The sequence below is a fragment of the Leptonychotes weddellii genome, chromosome 6, assembly GCF_054177405.1.
Source record: "Leptonychotes weddellii isolate Sample4059 chromosome 6, ASM5417740v2, whole genome shotgun sequence".
In the NCBI taxonomy this organism is placed as follows: Eukaryota; Metazoa; Chordata; class Mammalia; order Carnivora; family Phocidae; genus Leptonychotes; species Leptonychotes weddellii.
In genome coordinates, this window is record NC_138374.1 from 58,660,204 (window position 1) to 58,686,005 (window position 25,802).

General features: G+C 39.8%; 1 protein-coding gene across 2 annotated transcripts in view; it reads left to right on the top strand.

Moving 5' to 3' along the window:
- ANK3 (ankyrin 3) overlaps positions 1-25,802 on the top strand; it is a 104,425-nt gene that overhangs the window by 60,810 nt on the left and 17,813 nt on the right. Inside the window, exons 14-21 of one of the 2 annotated variants that reach the window (XM_081824213.1) lie at positions 175-7,971; positions 8,605-8,679; positions 11,961-12,092; positions 12,966-13,109; positions 16,395-16,485; positions 18,869-19,244; positions 20,987-21,037; positions 23,060-23,146. In XM_081824213.1, the coding sequence (XP_081680339.1) occupies positions 175-7,971; positions 8,605-8,679; positions 11,961-12,092; positions 12,966-13,109; positions 16,395-16,485; positions 18,869-19,244; positions 20,987-21,037; positions 23,060-23,146 (8,753 nt within the window). Of the gene's footprint in view, positions 1-174; positions 7,972-8,604; positions 8,680-11,960; positions 12,093-12,965; positions 13,110-15,806; positions 16,116-16,394; positions 16,486-18,868; positions 19,245-20,986; positions 21,038-23,059; positions 23,147-25,802 lie in introns of both variants that reach the window. The other variant, XM_081824214.1, reaches the window with a different exon arrangement.

Below are 25,802 nucleotides of genomic sequence, written 5' to 3' on the forward strand. Positions count from 1 at the left end.
TTTCCCCTCTTTTACTTTAATTGTTCCTTTTGCCTCTTCCATTCTAAATCATGCAAACAATTGTACTTGCTTTTGTAATATTTCAAAGTTTACTGACCAATTTTTTTCTCTGGTCTCTCTGTTTCTCAACCATTTTTGTTGATTTTTGTGTTTGATTTCATTTTAAAATTTAAGAAACAGTTGAACGGAGTGCAGGAGCAACAAGATCCCTCCCCACCACTTACTCATACAAGCCATTCTTTTCTACAAGACCATACCAGTCCTGGACAACAGCTCCGATTACAGTGCCTGGGCCGGCCAAGTCAGGCTTCACTTCCTTATCAAGCTCGTCCTCTAATACGCCATCAGCTTCTCCGCTAAAATCAATATGGTCTGTTTCGACTCCTTCTCCAATCAAATCCACATTAGGCGCGTCAACTACATCTTCAGTTAAATCCATTAGCGATGTGGCATCTCCAATTAGATCCTTTCGGACAATTTCTTCACCGATCAAAACAGTGGTGTCACAATCTCCATACAATATCCAAGTTTCCTCTGGTACCCTGGCTAGAGCTCCCACCGTCCCAGAGGCCTCGCCTTTGAAAGGGCTGGCATCCAACGCTACGTTTCCCTCCCGCACCTCTCCTGTGACGACAGCAGGGTCTCTTTTGGAGAGGTCGTCCATTACTATGACGCCCCCTGCCTCCCCCAAGTCAAACATTAATATGTATTCCTCAAGTTTGCCATTTAAGTCAATTATTACATCAGCAGCACCGCTAATATCTTCGCCTCTAAAGTCAGTGGTGTCTCCAGCTAAATCAGCAGTTGATGTCATTTCATCGGCTAAAGTCACGATGGCCTCTTCTCTCTCATCGCCTGTGAAACAGATGCCCGGACACACAGAGGTCGCATTGGTCAACGGATCTATTTCCCCTCTGAAATATCCATCATCTTCAACGTTAATTAACGGATGCAAAGCCACTGCCACGTTACAGGAAAAAATTTCTACAGCTACAAACTCTGTGAGCTCTATGGTTAATGCCGCCACTGACACAGTTGAGAAAGTGTTTTCTACCACGACAGCAATGCCATTTTCCCCACTCAGGTCATACGTTTCTTCGACACCATCAGCTTTTCAGTCTCTAAGAACTCCTTCCGCAAGTGCACTCTATACATCCCTTGGGTCGTCAATATCTGCAACTACCTCATCTGTAACTTCATCAATAATAACAGTGCCAGTATACTCTGTAGTCAATGTTTTGCCTGAACCAGCATTAAAGAAACTTCCAGACTCTAGTTCACTTACAAAATCAGCAGCAGCCTTGCTGTCACCCATTAAAACATTGCCTACGGAGACACGTCCTCAGCCCCATTTCAGTCGAACTTCATCTCCAGTTAAGTCGTCTTTGTTCCTTGCACCCTCTGCCCTTAAGCTGTCTACACCATCTTCTTTATCTTCCAGTCAGGAGATATTAAAAGACGTGGCCGAAATGAAAGAGGACCTAATGCGGATGACTGCAATACTACAGACAGACGTGCCTGAGGAGAAGCCATTCCCACCCGAGCTCCCAAAAGAAGGGAGGATTGACGATGAAGAGCCTTTCAAAATCGTTGAAAAAGTAAAGGAAGACTTAGTGAAAGTGAGTGAAATCCTTAAGAAAGATGTGTGTGTAGATAACAAAGGACCACCCAAATCACCGAAGAGTGACAAAGGACTCTCTCCCGAAGACGACTGGATAGAGTTTAGTTCGGAAGAAATACGAGAAGCAAGACAACAAGCTGCGGCGAGCCATCCCCCATCCCTGCCAGAGAGAGTGCAAGTGAAGGCAAAAGCCGCCTCCGAGAAGGATTATAACTTGACCAAAGTTATTGATTACTTAACAAACGATATTGGGAGTAGTTCGTTGACAAATTTAAAGTACAAGTTTGAGGATGCAAAGAAGGATGGTGAAGAGAGACAGAAAAGGATTTTAAAGCCAGCGATCGCTTTGCAGGAACACAAACTCAAAATGCCTCCAGCCTCCATGAGGCCTTCCACCTCTGAGAAAGAGTTGTGTAAAATGGCCGATTCCTTTTTCGGAACAGATACTATTTTAGAGTCTCCGGATGACTTTTCTCAACATGACCAGGACAAAAGCCCCTTGTCTGACAGTGGCTTTGAAACAAGAAGTGAAAAAACGCCCTCCGCCCCACAGAGCGCTGAGAGCACGGGCCCTAAGCCACTCTTTCACGAAGTCCCCATCCCTCCTGTCCTCACAGAGACAAGAACTGAAGTGGTGCATGTTATCAGGAGCTACGAGCCCTCAGCTGGAGATGCTCCCCCGGGCCAACCGGAGGAGTCCGTGGCACCCAAACCATCACCTACTTTTACGGAACTGGAACCAAAGCCCACCACCTCTAGTATTAAGGAAAAAGTTAAGGCGTTTCAGATGAAAGCCAACGGTGAAGAAGACGACCACAGCCGAGTTTTGAGCAAAGGCATGCGTGTTAAAGAAGAGACCCACATAACCACAACCACCAGAATGGTCTATCATTCCCCACCAGGCAGCGAAGGTACCTCAGAAAGAATCGAGGAAACCATGTCGGTCCATGACATCATGAAGGCCTTTCAGTCCGGGCGGGACCCTTCCAAAGAACTGGCAGGTCTGTTTGAACACAAGTCGGCAGTGCCTCCAGACGTTCACAAGTCTGCTGCTGAAACCACAGCCCAGCATGCAGAGAAGGACAACCAAATGAAACCCAAACTGGAGCGTATAATAGAAGTCCACATCGAAAAAGGTAACCAAGCTGAGCCCACTGAAGTCATTATTAGAGAAACCAAAAAGCATCCAGAGAAGGAAATGTATGTATATCAGAAAGACTTATCCCGGGGAGATATTAACCTAAAAGATTTTCTGCCAGAAAAACACGATGCTTTTCCTTGTCCAGAGGAACAGGGTCAGCAAGAAGAAGAAGAACTTACTGCCGAAGAGTCATTGCCTTCTTATCTGGAGTCTTCCAGAGTAAACACTCCCGTGTCCCAAGAAGAAGAGAGTCGCCCTAGTTCTGCTCAACTCATATCTGATGACTCTTACAAAACACTGAAGCTTTTGAGTCAACACTCAATAGAATACCATGACGATGAGTTGTCAGAACTAAGAGGGGAGTCTTACAGGTTTGCTGAGAAAATGCTTCTGTCAGAAAAGCTAGATGTGTCTCATTCTGATACCGAGGAATCGGTTACAGACCATGCAGGACCCCCTAGCTCAGAGTTACAGGGGTCTGATAAGCGGTCCAGAGAAAAAGTAGTCACTGCCCCCAAAAAAGAAATTCTCTCCAAAATCTATAAGGATGTGTCTGAAAATGGTGTAGGTAAAGTGTCTAAAGATGAGCATTTTGATAAAGTGACAGTGTTGCACTATTCTGGCGATGTTAGTAGTCCAAAACATGCCATGTGGATGCGCTTTACTGAGGACAGATTAGACAGAGGTAGAGAGAAGTTGATATATGAAGATAGGGTGGACAGGACTGTGAAGGAAGCTGAAGAAAAACTGACTGAAGTGTCACAGTTTTTTCGTGACAGAACCGAAAAGCTAAATGATGAACTGCAGTCCCCAGAGAAGAAGCCACGCCCTCGAAATGGCAAAGAATACTCTTCTCAGAGCTCCACCAGTAGCAGCCCCGAGAAGGTACTGCTGACAGAACGGTTGGCATCCAGTGACGAGCGGGTTAGGGCAAAGCAGCATGGCCATGACGGACAAGGCTTCCCCACAGCCGATGAGAAGCAAGCAGCCAGTCTGCCCAGCAGCCCAGAGAAGAAGGGTCTGTCCGCACAGCCCGAGGACAGCAAGCCCACAGAGGAAGTCCGAGAAAGCATTTCGCAGAGCAAGGCACCAGAAGGGCCCCCGTCTGGGTTTCAGCTCAAACAATCTAAACTCAGTTCCATTAGATTAAAATTTGAACAAGGCGCACAGGCAAAGAGTAAGGACGTGTCTCAAGACGACAGAAGGCCAGAGGGCCAGTCGAGAATCCCAGTTAAAAAAATGCAGGAGAGCAAGCTGCCCGTCTACCAAGTGTTTGCTAGAGAAAAGCAGCCGCAGGCCATAGACCCCTCAGATGAAAGCGTATCTGTGCAAAATGATCTGATGGCCCTCAAGGCTACGGATGAGCATGCCCAAAGCAACGAGATTGTTGTAAATGGTTCTGGCTCCGAGGATGTGAAAACACAGAGGACTGAAATGTCAAGCAAAGCAATGCCTGACTATTTTTCTGAGCAACAGGCTAAAGACTTGGCATGTCACGTAACCTCAGATTTAGCAACTAAGGGACCATGGGACAAAAAGGTCTTTAGAACATGGGAAAGTTCTGGAGCCACTAACAATAAGTCGCAGAAAGAAAAACTTTCGCATGTACTCGTTCACGATGTAAGAGAGAATCACATTGGTCACCCTGAGAGTAAGATTGTTGATCAAAGGAATGAGTTTATGTCTGTGACTGAGAGAGAACACAAGTTGTTAACGAATGGCTCTCTCTCAGAAATTAAGGAAATGACTGTAAAATCTCCCTCCAAAAAGGTCTTATATAGGGAATATGTTGTGAAAGAAGGGGAACGGCCGGGTGGGCCTCTGGAACTGCCTTCGAGGAGGAGTGAGAGCTCAGCCGTGTCGCACATCCCGGTCAGAGCCACGGAGGGAAGGAGAATGCTGTCTCCTGATATCCCCGACGGCTTTTGCGAGCAGTCAACATTCCCCCAACATGAACTATCACAAAAGTTGCCCCAGTCCAGTATGAGTAAAGAGACGGTCGAGACACAGCACTTTAATTCTATAGAAGATGAAAAAGTTACCTATTCAGAAATCAGCAAGGTTTCCAAACGTCAGAGTTACGTAGGCTTATGCCCTGCTCTCGATGAAACCGAAACCTCTCCCACCAAATCTCCTGATTCCTTAGAGTTTAGCCCAGGAAAGGAATCTCCCTCTAGCGATGTGTTCGACCACAGTCCCCTTGATGGATTGGAAAGAGTTGCTCCGCTAGCCCAGACAGAGGGAGGGAAAGACATAAAAACTTTACCTGTGTATGTCAGTTTTGTACAGGTGGGGAAGCAATATGAAAAGGAGATACAACAAGGAGGTGTAAAAAAGATCATAAGTCAGGAGTGTAAGACAGTACAAGAGACCAGGGGGACCTTTTATACAACTAGGCAGCAAAAGCAGCCTCCTTCTCCCCAAGGTAGTCCAGAAGACGACACTCTAGAGCAAGTTTCCTTTCTAGACAGCTCTGGGAAAAGCCCTTTAACCCCAGAAACGCCCAGTTCAGAGGAAGTGAGTTACGAATTTACGTCCAAGACACCAGACTCGCTCATAGCTTATATACCAGGCAAACCCAGCCCAATTCCCGAGGTTTCCGAGGAGTCTGAGGAGGAAGAGCTGGCCAAGTCAGCCTCCCTAAAGCAGCCTACAGTGGAGGAAGCAACCGTTGAGCGTGAAACGCCTACCGATGTCAGCAAAGACTCTAACCAAAGACCCAAAAGTAATAGAGTTGCCTATATTGAATTTCCCCCTCCTCCACCACTGGATGCAGACCAGATGGAGCCGGATAAGAAGCATCATTATCGCCCCGAAAGAGAGGTTGACATGATTGAAGTCAGTCTGCAAGATGAGCATGACAAGTACCAGCTGGCCGAACCCGTCATCCGAGTGCAACCGCCCTCACCCGTCCCCCCCGGGGCAGACGTCAGTGATTCGAGTGATGATGAATCCATCTATCAGCCGGTCCCCGTTAAAAAATATACCTTCAAATTAAAGGAAGTAGAAGAGGAACAAAAGGAGATGACAAAATCCAAAGCTCCTGTTGACAAGCCTTCCAACCAGAAAGAATTGGAAACTAATGGATCTGGAAAAGATCATGAATTTGGCCTTGGCCTCGATTCGCCTCAGAACGAAACTGCCCAGAATGGGAACAATGACCAGTCCATCACGGAATGTTCCATCGCCACCACGGCTGAGTTTTCTCATGACACCGATGCCACGGAGATCGACTCTCTGGATGGCTACGACCTGCAAGATGAAGACGATGGCTTGACAGAGAGCGATTCTAAACTCCCAGGTCAAACCATGGAAATTAAGAAAGATGTCTGGAACATGGAGGGCATTCTGAAGCCGGCCGATCGCTCCTTTAGCCAAAGTAAACTTGAAGTTATCGAGGAGGAAGGAAGGGTGGGACCAGACGAAGACAAGCCACCTTCTAAAAGTTCCTCATCTGCAAAGACTCCTGATAAGACTGATCAGAAATCGGGGGCCCAGTTCTTCACACTAGAAGGCAGACATCCTGACAGATCAGTGTTTCCTGATACTTACTTCAGTTACAAAGTAGATGAAGAATTTGCCACTCCTTTCAAAACAGTAGCTACCAAAGGTCTAGATTTTGATCCTTGGTCTAACAACCGAGGGGATGATGAAGTTTTTGACAGTAAATCACGGGAAGATGAGACTAAGCCGTTCGGTCTGGCTGTGGAAGACCGCTCTCCAGCAACAACCCCTGATACAACGCCAGCCCGAACGCCCACTGATGAAAGTACCCCAACTAGTGAGCCTAACCCCTTCCCATTTCATGAAGGGAAAATGTTTGAGATGACTCGCAGTGGTGCAATTGACATGAGCAAGAGGGATTTTGTTGAAGAGAGGCTCCAATTTTTCCAGATTGGTGAGCATACTTCTGAAGGGAAGTCAGGGGACCAGGGGGAAGGGGATAAAAGTATGGTCACTGCCACACCACAGCCACAGTCAGGGGACACCTCTGTAGAAACCAATCTAGAGAGAAATGTAGAGGCACCTCCAGTCGAAGCTAACCCCAGCAGCCCGACCAGCGGAGAGTGTCAGGAAGGTGCAGCCAGTGGTGGCTCCTTGGAGAAATCGGCAGCAGCCCCTAGCGCCTCTAAAGTTGACCCCAAGTCGCGCACGCCTATAAAAATGGGAATTTCTGCATCCACCATGACCATGAAGAAAGAAGGCTCTGGAGAAGTGACAGATAAGCTAGAAGCTGTGATGACCAGTTGTCAGGGGCTAGAGAATGAAACTATAACAATGATTGCAAAGACAGCCAATAGCCACATGGGCACTAGGCCCCAAGAGAAACATGATTTCCAGAAAGATAACTTTAATAACAACAACAATTTGGATTCTTCCACTATGCAGACAGATAACATTACAAGTAATGTAGTTCTGACAGAACATTCTGCACCCACTTGTACCACAGAGAAAGCTAATCCAGTGAAAATCTCATCAGGAAAAAAGACAGGGGCACTGCAAGGACACTGTGTCAGAGATAAGCAGAAAGTTCTCGGAGAGCAGCAAAAGACCAAGGAGTCGGTAGGGATTAGGCGAAAATCCAAACTTCCCATAAAGGCCACTTCACCAAAAGATATCTGCCCACCAAGTCATATGCCAAACATGAAAGTGAGTAAAACGAAGCAGGTCAGTCAATCTGAGAAAACCAAAACCCTTATTGGCTCTTCATGTGTAGACGTAAAGTCCAGAATTCCAGTGAAAGACACACACAGGGATAACGCAGTTAGGAAAGCATGCGCCACACCAAAACAAGGGCAGCCAGAGAAAGGCAAGGCCAAACAGCTTCCATCCAAGTTGCCAGTAAAGGTAAGATCCACCTGTGTCACCAGCACCCCCAGCACCAGCACCCCCGCCCCCACCGCCACAGTAAAAGTTAGGAAGAGTCAGCTTAAGGAAGTATGTAAACATTCCATTGAATATTTTAAGGGAATTAGTGGTGAGACCTTAAAGCTTGTGGACCGCCTCTCGGAAGAAGACAAAAAGATGCAGTCCGAGTTGTCCGATGAGGAGGACAGTACCTCAAGAAACACGTCGTTGTCCGAGACTTCCCGGGGTGGCCAGCCTTCAGTTACAACGAAGTCTGCTAGAGATAAGAAAACAGAGGCAGCACCTTTAAAATCAAAGAGTGAAAAGGCCGGCAGTGAGAAAAGGAGCAGTAGGAGGACTGGTGAGGATGAAGGCAGTCAGGTCTCTCGAGCACTCTTTGCTCACATCCTGGAGAACGAGCGTAGTTCGTAAACACTTTCCGACTCGTAGAGCCTAGTGCATGAACTGTCGTGATTGCCTGTGCAGTGACTTAACCGTAGTTTCTCATTCTGTCATTGTCATCTGTGTGTGCTGTCTCTACACTCTTCTCGCTCCCTTTTAACCAACCGACACCGTAGGCAGCTAGGGAAGCATGCTGAAGATCTTGGTGTCATTCAAGATGAGCGGCTTTTTTTTTTTTTTTTTTTTCCCCTAATGTACTAATGATTTTGTCAAAGTAAAAGCACAGACGTTGAAATCCCATCATGGTGTTTTCACCGACACAATGATTCTGTAACCGTTGTCCAGTAGCTAGCTCGTCAGCATGTTTGATCCCATCACATTAAGCATCCATGTAGTCTCACATCTGGCCGGGGCAGGTGACAATCAAGTGAGCCATGTGAAAAGACAAGTGTTCATGTAGGTGACTAGGACACATTTAAGTGTACAGTGTTAGCATTAGTCTCTCTGTAAAATCTGAGTACTGCTAAAAAACAATTTTCCGGTATCGTGTCTTTCTTGATGATTATTTTAATTAAGAAATTGTAAATCGTAGGTCCACAGAGTCCATGTGAACGGACAGATATCAGGATGGCAATAGTAGCTGATCACCTGGGACTTAGTTGGACAGGTAAGTGCGCACACTCCTGAGTGAAACGAATACAGTGTCTTGATTTCTTTGTCTTACTCACAAGGGGTTCGTTACAAAAAAACAGAAGCAAGCAACAAGTAGAAAACAAAACAAAACATTTTTACCATCCACAATTCTACCTACCCAGAGATAATTATCGGTAATACCTTACATCCTGTGTTTTTCAAAGTTTTCTTCAATGCACATACACTAAAGAATAGAAATTTAAATCTTACTTTACTTTAAAGGTAGGCACTTTCTTCACACTGCCATTTCTGGTAATAGAAGATAACATTTTACCTAGTAGTAAATTTATTTTCTGGGGTCAAGGAAAGCACAATTAAGGCCTATGACTTTTAAGTAATCCAAAACTTTAAAATGGTGTATTCCCATAGAGCAGCTCTCTCGGGCAACCGTTCAATTAACCCATGCCTGTGTTTCCCAAATGTTAATCGCTCGTGAGTCATCTTCACGGTTTTTATGATATACACAGATTATCTGTATGTTTATTTCCCTGAGACTTTTCTTTAAGCGGACTCACTCTTATGCCCAAAGATTTATTTAAAAGGAAATCTTACATCTTTGCTAAAGGAAAACAAGGATCATTTTCAATAACTACATAAACAAGAAAATAAGGGAATGAGGAAGTTGAACATTTCAATTACAATTTTTTAAGTAGGATACACGTACAGAAACTCATTCAGTTTACAAAAGTCATTGAGTTTGGTGAGATGAATGAAACTGTTTATGATCCGTGTGTAGAAAAGGAATATTTAGCTTGATTTCACTTCATTACAGATGAAGATAAGATTCTGTGTCATTTGGACAATTCTGCTTTGTAGATTTGATGTTAACTGGGCCTCCAAAATCCTACCTCTCATGAATCAGAGAAATTTTAAGTTCTAGACGTTGAGTGTATGTTTTTAATACTCAGCCAAAAAAACACAGTAGCTTAAAATATAAATGTGAACCATTGTCATATCTAAGTCATCTTGTATAGCCTCCGTGATAGTCTATGCTCAGGGAAAGAATGATCTCTGCTATTAAAAGGGAGAATATGAAACCAGATAATGGCAAACAAGGTCAGCTACATTTTCTTCCTTTAAATGGCCTAAGTCCTGCCCTCACCCCCAACTTATTAAACCTTCCTGTCTCCTTCCACCCAGCCTCTGCTCTCAGGCACACTGCTAACAACCAGGAGCCCAGTGGTACTCTGAGAAGACAGGTGGTCTGAGTAATCCTAAGCAGCTTGTTGAGAGTTAATAGCAATTCGTTATATATAAATATTTGCTAACATAAAATTAATAATAATTATATTTTAACATCAGACATTGTGATCTGAAAATACACTGGAGCAAATGTTGGGTTTGCAGTATTATGCGCCCATACTATTAGATTATTTACCTTAGACAAATCCAGTCCTTAAGTCTGTCAGAGTAAATTTTGGGGGAAGATGTGACATAAAGCTATTAAACTGTAAAATTCTTAGCGACAGCGTGTCTTTGCTCTTCACTGGATCACTAGACAGAGGATACAGTTGGGTCATAAGGGCTTGTTGGATGGTAAGGAGTATTGTCTCTTAAAGCACAAAGGGATGAAGATCTTAAAAGAAATTTAACTTTGTAATTTGAATTACTATCTGCTCAGTGAAGATTGTCATTAAAATTATCAATTAGAAGAGCAAAATTTAATCCTGTTCCTCAGAACCACTGTTAACATCTTAATGTACTTTGATTTTTGTATAAAAAGCTTTAAAATGTTATATACACCATGTAATTTTTTGCTTTTTTATTTGTTATTACCTAGTTTCCACAAAATTGCATATTCTATGATCTTGGTTTTCATGGATAAATAACATCTAGTATACATACTTTATAATGGTGTTTTTCTAACTTTGGGTCACAGTGCACTCCTGAGTCATGAAATCAATACATACTTTGGTTTTGTTTTTAATAGAATAGAATGGGGGGAAATGTCTGTGTATTACATGTATTAAGGCTAAGTTTTGCTTCTTGAAGATCTGGTTTCATTTATATAAACATCGCGCTATACAATGTATATCTAATTGTAGGCCATGATCAAAACAGTTCACAAGTCACTGCATTAACTCAATTAACTCTTCCTTTGTTCAACATTTGGATTGTTTTCCGTTTTTTAATAGTACAAGCCTGAGATAAATATTCATGTGTGTAAATCATTGTGCCCAACCCAATGTATCATCACAAGAGTTCCTAGAAGTGAAATCGCTTGATCAAAGGATCTGGAGTTTTTTGAGCCTCTGCATGCATTTCGTCAAATGCTAGAAATATTTAAGCAGGGTAGAATCTTGACCAATTTCTTTTCCATGGGAGGATTTTTTTTTTTCCCCATTTATTTCTAGAATCACTTAAAGTAATACATACCTGAGGATTTTTTTTTTAATTTATTTTTTTATTCATATGTTAATCCCCATACATTACATCATTAGTTCTAGATGAAGTGTTCCATGATTCATTGTTTGTGCATAACACCCAGTGCTCCATGCAGAACGTGCCCTCCTCAATACCCACCACCAGGCTAACCCATCCTCCCACCCCCCTCCCCTCTAGAACCCCTGAGGATTTTTTTTTTAACTGTACAGGAAATATACAGTGAAAAGTCAGGCTCCTTCTCATCTTCGGCTCCTGTTTCCAGAGGGAGCTGCTAATGCTCACACGTATCTTCCCAAAGACACTCTCTGATTGACAAGGACGAGCATACGTGTATAGACATTTAGGTGGACGCAAAGCTATTTCCCTTTTATTTGTTAGACAAGTGGTAGCATAGCGCAGACAGCAATCTGGACTGTAATCATTTAACCTCCCAAGTGGAATTGCTGAAGGCACATTACCAGCATCTCTTGTGCCCTATTTATGGGTGTGTATCCCTGCCCATCTTATATGAGGCTTGAGCAAAGTGCAAAGAATAATTTGGCTGAATTCAATTCAATTTAATTTAATAAATTAAAAGAATCCAGCAACATCCTCTTCGTACAGATCAAGAATCTTTATAGAAGAATCTCTCAAGAGGGAATCTAATTGTAACTAAGCAGTTATCTCAGGAGAGTTAAGTCCAGTCTGTGTGTGATCACGACTTCCCTGTAAAAGCAAGCGTGTAAAGATTAATGTGCAAGGCTGGACTGGGTTTTACTATACAATTCCTTTGTGTGTGCGTGTGTGTGTGGAAGTTGAGCATTACGTTTATGAAACATATGTGATAAAAGTAGAATGTGAAATCTTAGTAACTCTTTTTCTTTTCTACAGAACTGGCAAGGGAACTGAATTTTTCAGTGGATGAAATCAATCAAATACGTGTGGAAAATCCAAATTCTTTAATTTCTCAAAGCTTCATGTTATTAAAAAAATGGGTTACCAGAGACGGAAAAAATGCTACAAGTATGCTGACATTATATTACTTTAACTTTCAAAACTGCATATATTCAGTATTTTAGATAAGCCTACTGTTAATAGACCAGAGTAATCATAAAGTAATAGCAAGTCTTTTGAAGTTATACTTGTTTAATTTAGCGCTAACATTCTAAACACCTGTCTTTAGGAAGCTTCTTAAGAAAGCAGGTAGTGGTGAATTTGTTGCATTTTGTCTTTCGTTCTCTCCGTGACCATCAAAAATGAAAATCGAATTCTAGCTGTTAAATCATGGGGTAGTAGTCAGAAACACTCTGAGGCTACTGCTGTGGCCAGAGCTAGAAGCACAGGGAGAAAAAGAAAGGATAGGATCAAATCATTTTATTCAGCTTCAACTGTGCTGCAGAGAATTCTCCAGTATTTTTAGGTTCGGCTTGGTTTGGGGACGGGGTGGGGAGCGGTGCTATACTACGGCAATGTGAAATAAGTTATTGTGGGTTTGCCTGTGTCAGCCTGACCTTAGTAAGTCATTAAAATGCTAGGCATCAGATATGAGGGTGATCTATTTTGACAGTCTAAAAGGAGAGGAACATGTTTAAAATTTTAATAGATCCCCTCGTAACTAAAAGGAGTCTAGCTATTTTGAGGCCCATCTGCTCAGCATCGTACCGTGGAATGAATGTTGCTGTCACCACACATAGCTTCACAAAGTGATTCTTAAGACCCTGACATGACGTCCCTGTAACACCGAGCTTTCTGAGCCCTCTGCATGGTAATATGGCAGAGCCTCAGCGAGAAGGAGCTAAACCACTAGGAGGGTCGAGAACGCCATGCTTTTGTGTGGATATTGGGATGACTGGAAGAAAATAATCGGGTTTTCAACCCTTTTTTCTCCTTTTTCAGCTGATGCCTTAACTTCGGTCTTGACAAAAATTAATCGAATAGATATAGTGACTCTCCTAGAAGGACCAATATTTGATTATGGAAATATTTCAGGCACCAGAAGTTTTGCAGAGGAGAACAATGTTTTCCATGACCCTGTTGATGGTAATTGAATTTAGTGTTCATATTTATTTAATCATTTGATAAAATTTGAAAGTGTGTAGGACAAGGCAGTCACTTAAAACCAACTAAATTGTGATTTGCTTGACTTAATTTCTCATTTTCACAGCATTTTCTCTACTAGAGTCTGCAGATAAACACTGTGATAGAACAAACTTGATAAATTTCTGTTATAGTAAATACAAATAATGAGGTATAAAAGCATAGGTTAACTGAATTGGCATTTCAAATATTTTACATGACCAAGTGGAAGGAAATTTAATACCTGGAGAATGCATTGTTTTTGTCATTTTCACATTAACCTAAAAAACGAGTGAACTCTTTTCTTTACATGTTGATAAGACCAAACAACCAAGGTACTGGGTCAGGTTTAGGCATATTCCTGTTTGAATTCCTGTTTGGGGGGGCCAAGTATTTAAGCGTGTACTGAAAAAGTCTAATGCATCACTCAAAAACATGTTTTACTTATGTGGCATATTTTAACTTTATATGCTTCCATTTATTGTTTGGAAAAACCCTGCCTGATCTATCATATATAAAAGTCAGTGTCATTTCTAATTCAGTGAGCACAGATGTCACTAATAACATAGTAATTCCTTTTTTACATTAGCTTAATTTATATAAGAATATCATCATCTTTCCTTCAGTATGTAAATTGGGGCATTTTTTTAATCAAAGTATCAAAAAGTATAACAAATACTTTACTATGTTTTTCAAGGTGCTTGTCTTGCTTTACAAATGGAAATTTATTCCTATAATGAATTTTGAGTAAAACATGATGATGGTGTGGAGGTAGAAAGAAGAGCTTAGGGATATTTTTCTACTATCCCCAGTTTTGAAAAATATGGTGTTTTTCCCCCATTTTTTAAACTGGCAAAGTTAGACTAACAAAAATTAACAACTTCTAGTTCTAGATATATTATGTAGCAAAGTTGTCAAATTCTTAAAAAGTTTCTGCTTGCTAAAATTAAAGTCAACAGAAAATTTATAGCATACTTTATTATCCACATAACACAATGGGCAATAATGTCAAAGGAGGTTTCTTTTTAAGCTTATAAATGCCACAGAACCTTGGAAAAAAGCTCTCTTCAAGGCCTCATCTTATATGTAAGACCATGTAATGGTAGACAGTCTCTTTTTGCACTAAAGGTAGACCACTGTTATATCAAATTCTGAATTATTGCCAAGTTATAGTTTATGGAATCTTTTAATATTGTTTTTGGGGAAAAATTTTTTAACAAAATACCTAACAAACAAAAAAAAAAAAGAAAAGAAAAAGAAAAGAAAGAACTAACAAGCAAGATAACCAGAAAATAATGGAAATAGTCAATAGAATTGAAAGCTTTATTTATTTTTAACATTTTAAAATCATTAAATAAATTCACAAGAATTTTTCGTGGCTACATCTTAATATTTTATGTTTCTTATTTTAAAAAATCACAGGGAAATTTAGGAATGTGTGTATGAAGTAAATTTCACTTATGCAGATTATAAACCTCAGCTGAAATCTCAGCCAGCTTTTCAACAAGATTCTGGTTTATAGGTGACTATACTTACCTATAGCAGTTTGAATTTACAACAAAAGCTAAGTTGGTATTTGTCACGGACTGATGGGAAAATTAGGCTCTCATTTTGTAAACCATTGATTCAGAAAATGTGCTTGGCTGCCTTTTTTTCCTGTCTCTCCTCTTTGTTGAACTTTTATGAAACCTCCTTTCCTCACCATGACCAGACCATTGTTGACTTCTCTCTCTGCTGAAGGAGAAAAATATTCCCTTTGTCCACACAGTGAAGGTTAAAACAAGGGAATTGTTTCCTACTTCCCCTCTCAGTAGGCTGGGGAATAAATAAACCTCCGTGTTTCACAGTATTGTCGTGAATATTCAGAGAGCTCTTTGCAAATGGCTTTCTTCCTGTCTCTGTTGTGTATCATTTCTTTTTTCTCTTTATTTGATTTGTGGTTCTGAGTGGACCCCTCTCACCAAGTTCACTAAGACCTCCATATACACCACAACCCTTTCATCTCTGTCACATTATGACACCTGAAGATTTTCCTTGGAGTCTTTTCTACTTTATCTGCTTTTCAAATCCTTTTCCTAACATCTTTTTAGATTTTTTTTCCCAGTGCTACTGCTCTAAAATCTAATAATAATTTCCTTCCAAAGATTAAATGTATTTTCCTTCACGGTAAATTTCAAGTGAATAAAAGTGAGAATTAGAGTTGGATAGCATTGCTCATATGTAAAGCTCTTAAAATAAGTTATAAGTGACTTATGAAATTTGGTTTCTTGTGGCTTGCTGTATGCAGTCCACCACAATATGGAATTTTGCATGCTAAAAGTAGAAAGATAATAAATTTGGCCATGGAATAAGTGTATCTTATATAACGATAGCTAATTTTGTATTGGATTGAATTAGTCTGTATATTTAAGTTATTGTATTGAAATTATCAAAATTGATAGAAATCATTTATATCTTAATTAGTATTCTGTTTTATTATAGTGTGCACTAGTCTTTTATTTCATTGTATTACATTTAATTGAACTAAACCAATAAATTTATGAACATTATTCTGTAACTCATCATACATTTTCATACCTGATATAATTTAATTCATTCCATGTGTTTTGTTTGCTGTACTCTAATTCATTCCAGTCAGTCCGAATGTACTGTCTTCCATAGGTTATCCTTCCCTTCAAGTGGAACTGGAAACTCCCACAGGGTTGCACTACACACCACCCACCCCTTTCCAGCAAGATGATTATTTTAGCGATATCTCTAGCATAGAGTCTCCCCTTAGAACCCCCAGTAGACTGAGTGATGGGCTAGTGCCTTCCCAGGGGAACATAGAGAATTCAGCAGATGGACCTCCAGTTGTAACTGCAGAAGACACTTCCTTAGAAGACAGCAAACTTGAAGACTCAATGCCTTTAACAGAAATGCCTGATGCAGTGGATGTAGATGAGAGCCAGTTGGAGAATGTATGTCTAAGTGAGTATCCTCAATACCTCGGAAGTATGGCTGGGGTCCCAAAAGATGTTAAACCAGCAGAGCCATTCAAACAGCCTAGTAAAATAGGAGTAAGCTCTGAGCAGCAAGAGAAAGGAAAATCTGGTCCTGATGAGGAGATGACGGAAGAAAAACTCAAATCTCTATTTGAGGACATTCAACTTGAAGAAGGAGTAGAGTCTGAGGAGATGACAGAAGAAAAAGTACAGGCTATTCTTAAACGTGTTCAGCAAGCAGAACTGGAAATGTCTTCAATTTCAGGTTGGCAGAACGAGACATCAAGTGGAAACCTAGAGTCCTCTGCTCAAGCTCGAAGAATAACTGGTGGGTTACTAGAACGGCTGGATGACAGGTATGGCTCCGTTTCAGAAAATAGAAAAGCGAATCACAGGTTACATGTTAGTTAACTGTTTGTTTTAAATACCTGCTTTTTAGCAATTACTCTTTTTCTAAATCACCATTCCAGTTTGGGGATAATACCTGCCTTAAAGGTTGGTTCATTCTGCTAATCCGGAGAGGGAAAGTTACATGACATCCGACTCTTGATCGCAGCTCAGTTCTTGAAATCATGGTTGTGAGTTCAAGAAATCACAGCCAGCCCCCTGCTGGGCTCCATGCTGGGTGTGGAGCCTACTAAAAAAAATAAATAAATAAAACAAAACAAAAAAACAACTCCTGATAGCCTGAAGTAAAATGCAAACAGTTTTACATGCATGCCAAAGATGTATATGTTTACTTTAGAAGACTGCTCTTTTCTAGTTTATTACTTGCATTATTCTTTTCACAAAGCCAATAAGTAATGCACTTTCAAAATAATGTAATAAATAAAACCCCATGTCTTTTAGAAATATGAACATTTCTATTGTTTCCTGACTTCAAACATAATATGCTTATTATGCAAACTTTAAAACACAGATGTAAAAGGTCAAAACCCCATCATCTAGCAATAACTGCCACTAAAATTTGAGATTTTTTTAAGATTTCTTTTACATACATTTTTCTAAATGTCTTAATGTAGAAAATGCAGAGAAGCAAAAAGAAAAGTTATCGGTCCTCCTACCATACTAAGAAAACACTTAACATTGTATATCCTTCTTTTTTCCTACATGAACATTTTATGTAATTTGCAACATTGCATATGTAATTCTTCACTCCAAATAATATTGCCATGGTGGACACTTGATTACGACCAAAATAATTCCCTAATCATGAATCTAGTTCTTTTTTATAGTGAACTTACTCTAGGAAGGTGAGAATCTAGTGTCCTTCAGATATTGGTTCAAATCCCACCAGCATTAGGTTTGCACTTTGTGACTCTGGATGAATTTCTAAGCTCTAAGAATGTCAGTCTAATCAGCTTTAAAAACTGGAATACTGCTGCTTTCCTCAAGCAGGTTTACAGATTGGAAAAGAAAGCCTATAGAAGGGCTACCGGATGACTGGTACAAATAGTCTCTCAGTACTAGTTGGCATTATTTTTATTTATGCATACATCAGACTAAAATATATTTTACTTCAGTGGCAACTAGTGATAACCTCAGGGTTTTTGCATCCAACTTAAATTTCTTTCATAACCATATTTAATATTTTCACATTGCTGATAAGCTTCTTGCTCGATAAAAATTCCCAAAGAGGGAGTTTATAACATTTTGCACAAAGGAGTCTAGAAGATTCCTGTAGAAGAATGGTAAGTCCAAAGAATTCTGTGTTCAGCCTACCAGACTGTTGCAAAGACAACAAATAGTACTAATTTTGATGTCTGTGTTCTAATATAGTCACGTAATCTATAGTTGCATAGCAGGAAATAGATACATTTAGATTATAGCATCTTCATACTGTGCTGGGACCGAAATCCTTACATATATGGAATAGGGTGTGCTGTTGATTGGGGGTTGTTTATATATAATCAGAATTTGATTTATAAGAATACACACATACTTACAGACATTTATATATATATATATCATGCATATAAAATATTGTGCTAGTTACCACCTTCAGAATTCTACAGGTAATAAAGACACTAAAAACAGTGCACAAGCTAGAAAATAAAAGTCTATACTGATACTAGTAAAAATTAGAAATCAATTTAAAAGAAAGTATTGGAAGAGAAAGATTGTTAACAGTTGAAAGGAAAATAATCCTCACAGAACAGAGAAGCGACAGGTGAGCACCAATACCTGCTCACCAGCGGGAGCCAGCAGAGGTCAGGGGAAGGGAAGGAGGAGACCCAAGTAAGGGTGTGAGGGTTGCAAAGTCAGGATGGCAGGATTCACAACTGGAAACCCATCCAAAGACTGAAATGTGGGATGCTTGGGGTTGCCAGAGCTCTCCAAACAGGAATGCATTTGATTCTCAGCCAGCAGTTTTTTCCCTGGGCAATGCGAAAGCCTTTTGCAGTATCCTCCTCCTCTTTTAGATCGGTGGGTCTGGAACTCTGGGTATGTCCATGAACCTCTCAAGATGACTTTTAAAAATCTCAAATCCAAGTAGCTGTAGCAGTGCAATTAAACAAAACAAAACAGAAACTAGGCAGGTTGGGAATTGGGGTGTGGGGGAAGCCTGGGTCCTCACCCCCAAACCCATGATCGCCCCTCACACATCAGATTTTTCATGCCTTTCTATTTTATGCCTATAAAAGTGATTTAAAACATGGTTGTTAAAATTTAGAGCTTCTAAAGCCCATTTTCAGCCATGTATTACCATTGTAAATTTCCACATTTTCTCTTTTGCAGCCCTGATCAGTGTCGAGATTCTATTACCTCATATCTCAAAGGAGAACCTGGGAAATTTGAAGCAAATGGGAGCCATGCAGAAATCACTCCAGAGGCAAAGACAAAATCCTACTTTCCAGAATCCCAAAATGATGTAGGGAAACAGAGTGCTAAGGAAACTCTGAAACCAAAAATACATGGATCTGGTCGTGTGGAGGAACCAGCATCATCACTAGCAGCCTATCAGAAAGCTCTAGAAGAAACCAACAAGTTTGTAATTGAAGAGCCTAAACCCTGTGTGCCTGTCAGTATGAAAAAGATGAGTAGGACTCCTGCAGATGGCAAGCCAAGGCTTAACCTGCACGAAGAAGAGGGGTCCAGTGGGTCTGAGCAAAAGGTATGCAGTCCAGTTATCTGATACACTGTCAGTTAAGCCAAGAGTACTGATGCTTCACGTCCTTTGATTAATCTTGTAACACTGGGCCCAAGGTTCTTTACTATTTCCAAATTATCAGTGCTAACACTAATGGCGGGGCTGAAGAAAGCACTAGGTAAAACACATACTCTTTGATTATATTTTTCATTCACTGAGTAGGAAAAAGGGAGAAGCATCTCTTCAGCCATTTTTCAGGAGAAAAAAAGAACTACAGAGATGTTATGTTTAAGGTCCAGTGGTAATTTTGTCTAGGATTTGGATTTGGGTTTCCTAACTCCCAGCCCAGTCTTCTTTCTTATGGAAGGAGGATAATTATTCTGACTTTTCCTGGTTCTTCTGCATAATTTAGAGTTTATAGCGTGTGACCCATCTAAGAGTTCTACCCTATAAGGTCTGTTGTCTGAAAGCATGTTTTAAAAATTAAAGAAACCCAGTGCCCAAGCCTGATATAAGGTGGGTATATACGACTGTTGGTTGACATTTAGAAATTTGAAGTTAGAGGTTTGTTCATCTAAGTTGATAACTATCTTAATATTTGTTTTCAATAATTTTAAAGGCTTACTGTCATAAAATTATTTGCTTGCACTTTGTACTTAAAACATGTTTACCATCTAATAGATTTTTTTTTCATTCTTTGAGGTTTACCACTTTTAGATATTAAAAAATTTTGAACTGAAATTTATAATTCATAGATAGATATAAGAAAATAAAAATTAGTTCCATTTCCTACACATTTTTTTTTTACTGCTTTTTGCTCTCTCAGTCGTATCTTTTCCTGAACCATGCAGTAGGTGTAGGCTGAGACATGGACATCTTGGAATCGTAGCACTTGCAGTTTTCCCTAAAACATCCAGTGGTGCTTAAGACCTACTGCAGTGTTTGGGATTAAAAAAAAAACAAAACAAAAAAACCCCCAAGTCTTTTATAAAATAGCAAGTCCATGATTAAGTCATGGTTTACAAAAACTTTATTAGTAAACTCCCAGTCACTGAGGAGCTAATGATCAGCTGATCAATTAATCATATCCTTTCCTTTTCCCTTCTGCAGGCTATCTTTTGACCATTTTCCTGTGTGTTAGGAGGGAAAGTGAGAGGAAGTAAAATTCTCAGGGCTTCCTTTCACTTCCTGACAAATGGGTTGTGAATATTGATTTCTTTCAGTTAATTCTTAGCATATTTAAGCAGTATGACCTTGGATGTTCCCTTTTAAAATGAGTCCACAAAATACAGAAGGAAGCAGTAACATTGTGATGTCTTAACTATGGAAGTTTACTATTAAAAATCCGTAGAGAAGCTCTGAAATCAAATGATCATCTAAATATAAATAAGCACTTGGTGTGTACACATGTGGACACATTCGCTACTGGGGAACCGGGGAGAAGGCAAAAGAGGGTCTGAAATGAAAGTCTTAACCCTGAATGGAAGCTCAGCTGAGTTCATCAGTACTGGAACATAATTACTCTTAGTGTTTTCAAATTGCTATGAGATTGTGCTTTTGGTATTGGTTACAGGTCCTACTCTAATGCCTAAAAAGTTTTCATGAGCATAAAAGTTCTTAATGGAGTTAAAGTTTCTGGGACTTTCTGATCTCACAAGAAATCCCAAGATGTTCAGGATGTGTCTTTTTTGGCTAGACCGTAATAGAGTAGTCGTCTGATGTATGGTCTCAGAAAACAGTCCCCTTTTTGTCCCCTAAAAAATCAGGTCAAAAGTCCGGGTGCGGCTCTTACACGGATGACTGCTTGCTGTTACAAGGTAAACTTCTGCTCTTTTCCACCTCTTTCCATGCAGTGACCCATGGCAAGCCATACTGAAACAATCCCGTTTGTCTGTCTACTAGTTACGCTCTTCGCCAATTCTAGAGAATTCTCTAAAACGAATCCTGATCAAGATTCTACTACCATCTTCTCTCTACCTTTCACCTTCAGATTAGCAGAGACTTGAGGCAGAAAGTAGAAACTAAACATTGGCCAAATGGACATTTTTCTTTCTGAAAGGGACTAGTCTCAGATGATTCTTGATAGGATTATAATGCAATTGATGTCTAGGTTTGGTAGTGTTTGCATTAACATATGTTCTGCTTTTCAATTTACCCAAGTGAAAACCTTTCCCCAGTTTACAATTCTGTGTATGAATAATTCAGATTGAATTTTCACTTTTGCCTCATCTAATCTGTTGATCCCTGAATGCTGATTGGGAATTCTTTTCTTTCACAATATGAATTCCTCTTTTTCTGCCTTTTTGAGCTGTTTCAGTGCCTCCTTTCACAATACTGGGATCATTGTAAGTTTTCTGAATTTACAATCTTTTCTAAAACATTTTAAAAGAGGGAATTTAGCAGCCAATATCTTTGCAAGGAATAAACTTGAAATCTTTCCTTTTGACACCATACTATTCAGTAGGGTATTTTGTTCAGGTGAAATTTCTTAAAACGTTAGGGTTATTGTATTTTAAAGTATTTGTTAAATGTACCTTGGGTGAAAAATAGTCTACTTTATTATCTATTTGACAACATTTTTTAAAGAAACCCTGGTTTATTACTTTCTGCCACATTTTTAAAAAATATTTTATTCATTTATTTGATAGAGATAGCGAGAGCAGGAACACAAGCAGGGGGAGTGGGGGAGGGAGAAGCAGGTTCCCGCTGAGCAGGGAGCCCTACGCAGGGCTTGATCCCAGATGAAGGCAGATGCTTAATGACTGAGCCACCCAGGCGCCCCATTGACAACATTTGACAATCACTTTAGCTAACACTTGTACCTCCTGCAACAATTTTACTTTTTTCCCCCTATTTTTACCAACACTGCCACTGATTTTTCCAATGGATATTAACTGCAGTTTCTATCTCCGGGACTCTCAGATTTGGGGCAACTAGCAAACTTAGAAAATAAAATGCCAGAACTATTTTCAGAATTCCACCATTAAAATTTAGAGATAAAATCATTCAGTAAATAGTCTTCACCATGACACATTTTTCCCTTTTTCTCATCTTTATTGCCTAAAAATTAATATTTTGTGTACTGCTTGTATTCTTGTCTATACTGTCTTCTTGTCTGTCAGATGTTTTTTCTGTCGTCGTTTCATATCAGATCTTTAAAATAAGACTCCAAGTTTTTACATGTTTTACATTATGTCTTCATTCATTTGCATAAACTCTTACTGAGCACCGATTGTGTGTTAGGAGCCAATTATGCTGCTAAAAATCTCCCAATATAAATACATGTGGCAAATTCTACTGATGTCAATTCTTTACTTTTTTATAAAGTTCAAAATAGCTTTTGATAAAGTTGTCAAATCTGACCAAAATTTCATAAAAATCAGATGCTATACCTCTTTCTGTAGATCAAATGAAGCATAGCCATTCAGGTCAAATGTATAGAGATTTAAAACGAGTTTTAAATAATGAATATTAATTTCTCTTCAAACTAATAATGAGTAGCATGTAGTTTCTGATACCAAAATGTCTCTTATAATTATTTTTATTTAATTACATTGATCTTTACCATATATATGCACACAAAGATCAGTGTAATTAAATATATGTATTAATACACATACACACGTAATACATACATATACAGAGTCATTTCATTTAGGATCCTGCTCAAAATTTTCTTCCACTTAAATTTTTTTTTAAGATTCTCACAAATACATATCGTGATGTTCCTTAGCAGGGAAAACCAGCAAGTGAAAGTAATTCTTTTTTGATTTCCTTTCTCAGAATGTCTTTTATTTTAAATGTGATGGTAAAATTATCCTAAAAAATGCATTTATCAGGACTTGAAAGACAGTGAGAGTGATTCGAGCTCAGAGGAAGAACGGAGAGTCACTACCCGCGTTATTCGCCGGCGTTTGATTATAAAGGTATCCTGTAGCCGGATTGTGATGGGGCATTGCTATGGGATTAGAAAGTCCTTCCTTGTGGCCTTGAGAATTCAGCATGCTTGATAAGTAAGCGGCTCTATATATGCTTCTTCGCACATCTGAAAGCTTGTAAGAACCACCACCAAGAGGAAAGGGTCGTGTTGTATGGTAGTGAGTATTCAGTCTAGGCCTGTGTCTGACTCGTCGCAGCTGTAATTTTGTCTGAGAATTCTTGGCATTTGTATCCTGCCTTCCCTGAAAAAGTCTTGTATGTGAACAAAGATTTTATCTTGGTGAGAGAATAGTTCATATCAAATGAAACGGTCAGTGGAAACGTCAGAGGCCACATGAGGTATGAGGTCAGATGGAGAGGGACAATGAAATAATGAAAAGGCTCTCTCCTCGGTCTCAAATTCCTACTGCCTGAACAGCTCTTGAGTAAAAACCAGTTCTGTTACCGATCAGTAGCTGAGAATTTGGTTATAGCCTGGCATGGATGTATGTGCCATAAACAAAATCAGGCAAAACCTTCTGAAAAAGGCCTTTAACTTGACTAACATACAGAAAATCAGGCTGTATTTGTAAGTATAGGAGGCATTTTTTTACTGGATGTAAAAGTATTATCCTCCCCCTGTTGCAGCACAGTTGAACGCAATGAATAAACCTTCATTTCCCCCACAAAGGCCTTTGGAAGCACTGACTTTATATGCCTGGTCAGGTCGGGCAGAACGCTTCCCACAGTCTGCTGCTTGTCTTCATTACTGGACTCTGTCTTTAGAGAGAAATTTCTTGATGTTAGAATAATTGACTGCAGAAATCAGGAAGCCATTTTCAACACACAGGCCTTTGAATGTGGTCCAAATAACTTGAGGCTCCTTGGTTGACAGCTCTGGAAGGAAAGAAGGAAAGGAAGGGAAATATCTATTGAAAACCATTTATCAGATTTACCATCCCTTTCCAAAGTGTCAGGAAACCCATGAGAGAGTAGAGAAGGTGGCTTAGGTATCTAAAACTCCTGCTGCTTGTACTTTTCATGTAGATCAGATGAAAGAAGAGAAGACAATCTGCCAAATCTGCTCTAGTGTAGGTTTTCTCAGGCTCTGGAAGCATTAGAGAAGAAAGTAAGTCCTTGTCTAAATCTTAAACTATCCCCAAATCAATCAATAGCCAGCTATATATATTAAAAACAAAACAAAACAAAAGCATGAATCACTTCTTTGACAATTCCATCTAGGCAAGCCAAATTACTAATTGGTATCCAGCATATTTGCAAGTATTCACCCCGCTTATAAAATCTTCATAATCACTCACCTCCCACACATTCCCTGGGATTAGGGGAAAGAAATACTTAATACAGGTTTTCTGAAGGAGTTAAAACTATACTCTTTGCTCAGTCAGGCTTTGCCCTGCCCAGAATCAACGTCTTCAAAAAATGATATTTTAAAGTGAAACGACCAGAAGAAGCGCACCAGACAAATCATCTTGTAACTTGCTTTTTATGCTTAACATACGACATACTCATGTTGCATCCCAATCTACCTCATTACTTATAAAAGCTGCTCATTATAGAAGTTGAATCTCCTCTGTATAGGGCAGAAGAAAATAAACAGAATCCTGCAAAAAAAAGTGAGAGGGAGAGGATAAAGAAGTTTTACTCTGAAGAGCACAAAAACAAAACAATAAAAACACAAAACCCACCAAATCAATGAGGGTTACTTCTCTTGGTCTTCTAGAATTCTAGACATGCATTGGCAAGTTAGCTTTTAAGCAATTTTGTCAGAATGTGTTATTTATATATTTGAACTTAATATATAATTATGTGTAATATATAAACATTTTTATTAAGAGCTTAAGTTTAAGAGAGAAAATTACACTACGATGGCTTCAGAAAACAGAGGGGTCTATTCTCCCCAAATCCCCACTGCTTGAAGTTAGTGTAATTTTAGGGAGGTTGAGTGGAATGACCAGAGCATGGGTTTTATAAGTGGAGAGAGCATTGTATAAACAATAGAATCAAACAAACTTGGAGAAACCGAAAGCTAGCAAAAATAGCTATAATTCGGTATAACAAAAATCATTATCAATTACACATATAAGGATCCGGTTACTCGTTTTCTGTTCAGATTTTGGGGGCTGTTGGAAAGTGTCACACTTCTGTTGCTTTTCTTTTCACTCTATATGTTGCTATCTTTCTAATGTTAAAAGAGCTTGAAATTGCCGTAGTATACAGTACTTATGACACGGAAAACACCTCTGCCAAAAACATAATAGGAGAGTGTTAGGATGGAAAGGGATCATTGATACTAAAATCACTTCTTTTCTGAGATGACAAAACCTAGGGACTAGGCGGTTGGCTTTACCCAAAACCACGCAGCAGGGCAGCAAGCAGTCTGGGACCCCCCCAGCCTGCTCTCCAGCCCTCCAGTGCAGTGCCTTCTACCTGCTTTTCCCTCCTTGCTAAGTTCTTTCTCTTCTAGAACAAGTTATTAAGGAATAACTTTTCCTAGACCAAATTAGGCACTTGGCCACTTAAACATTTCCAGTGGCATGGAACAGGGCCGCCGTGGGCTGTCTCTCCTGGAAATTATCTGATGAGACTGGAATGCTGAGAATTTGGCCTTCTTCACGGAGGTTGTCCAGCCTTGGGCCAGACGAG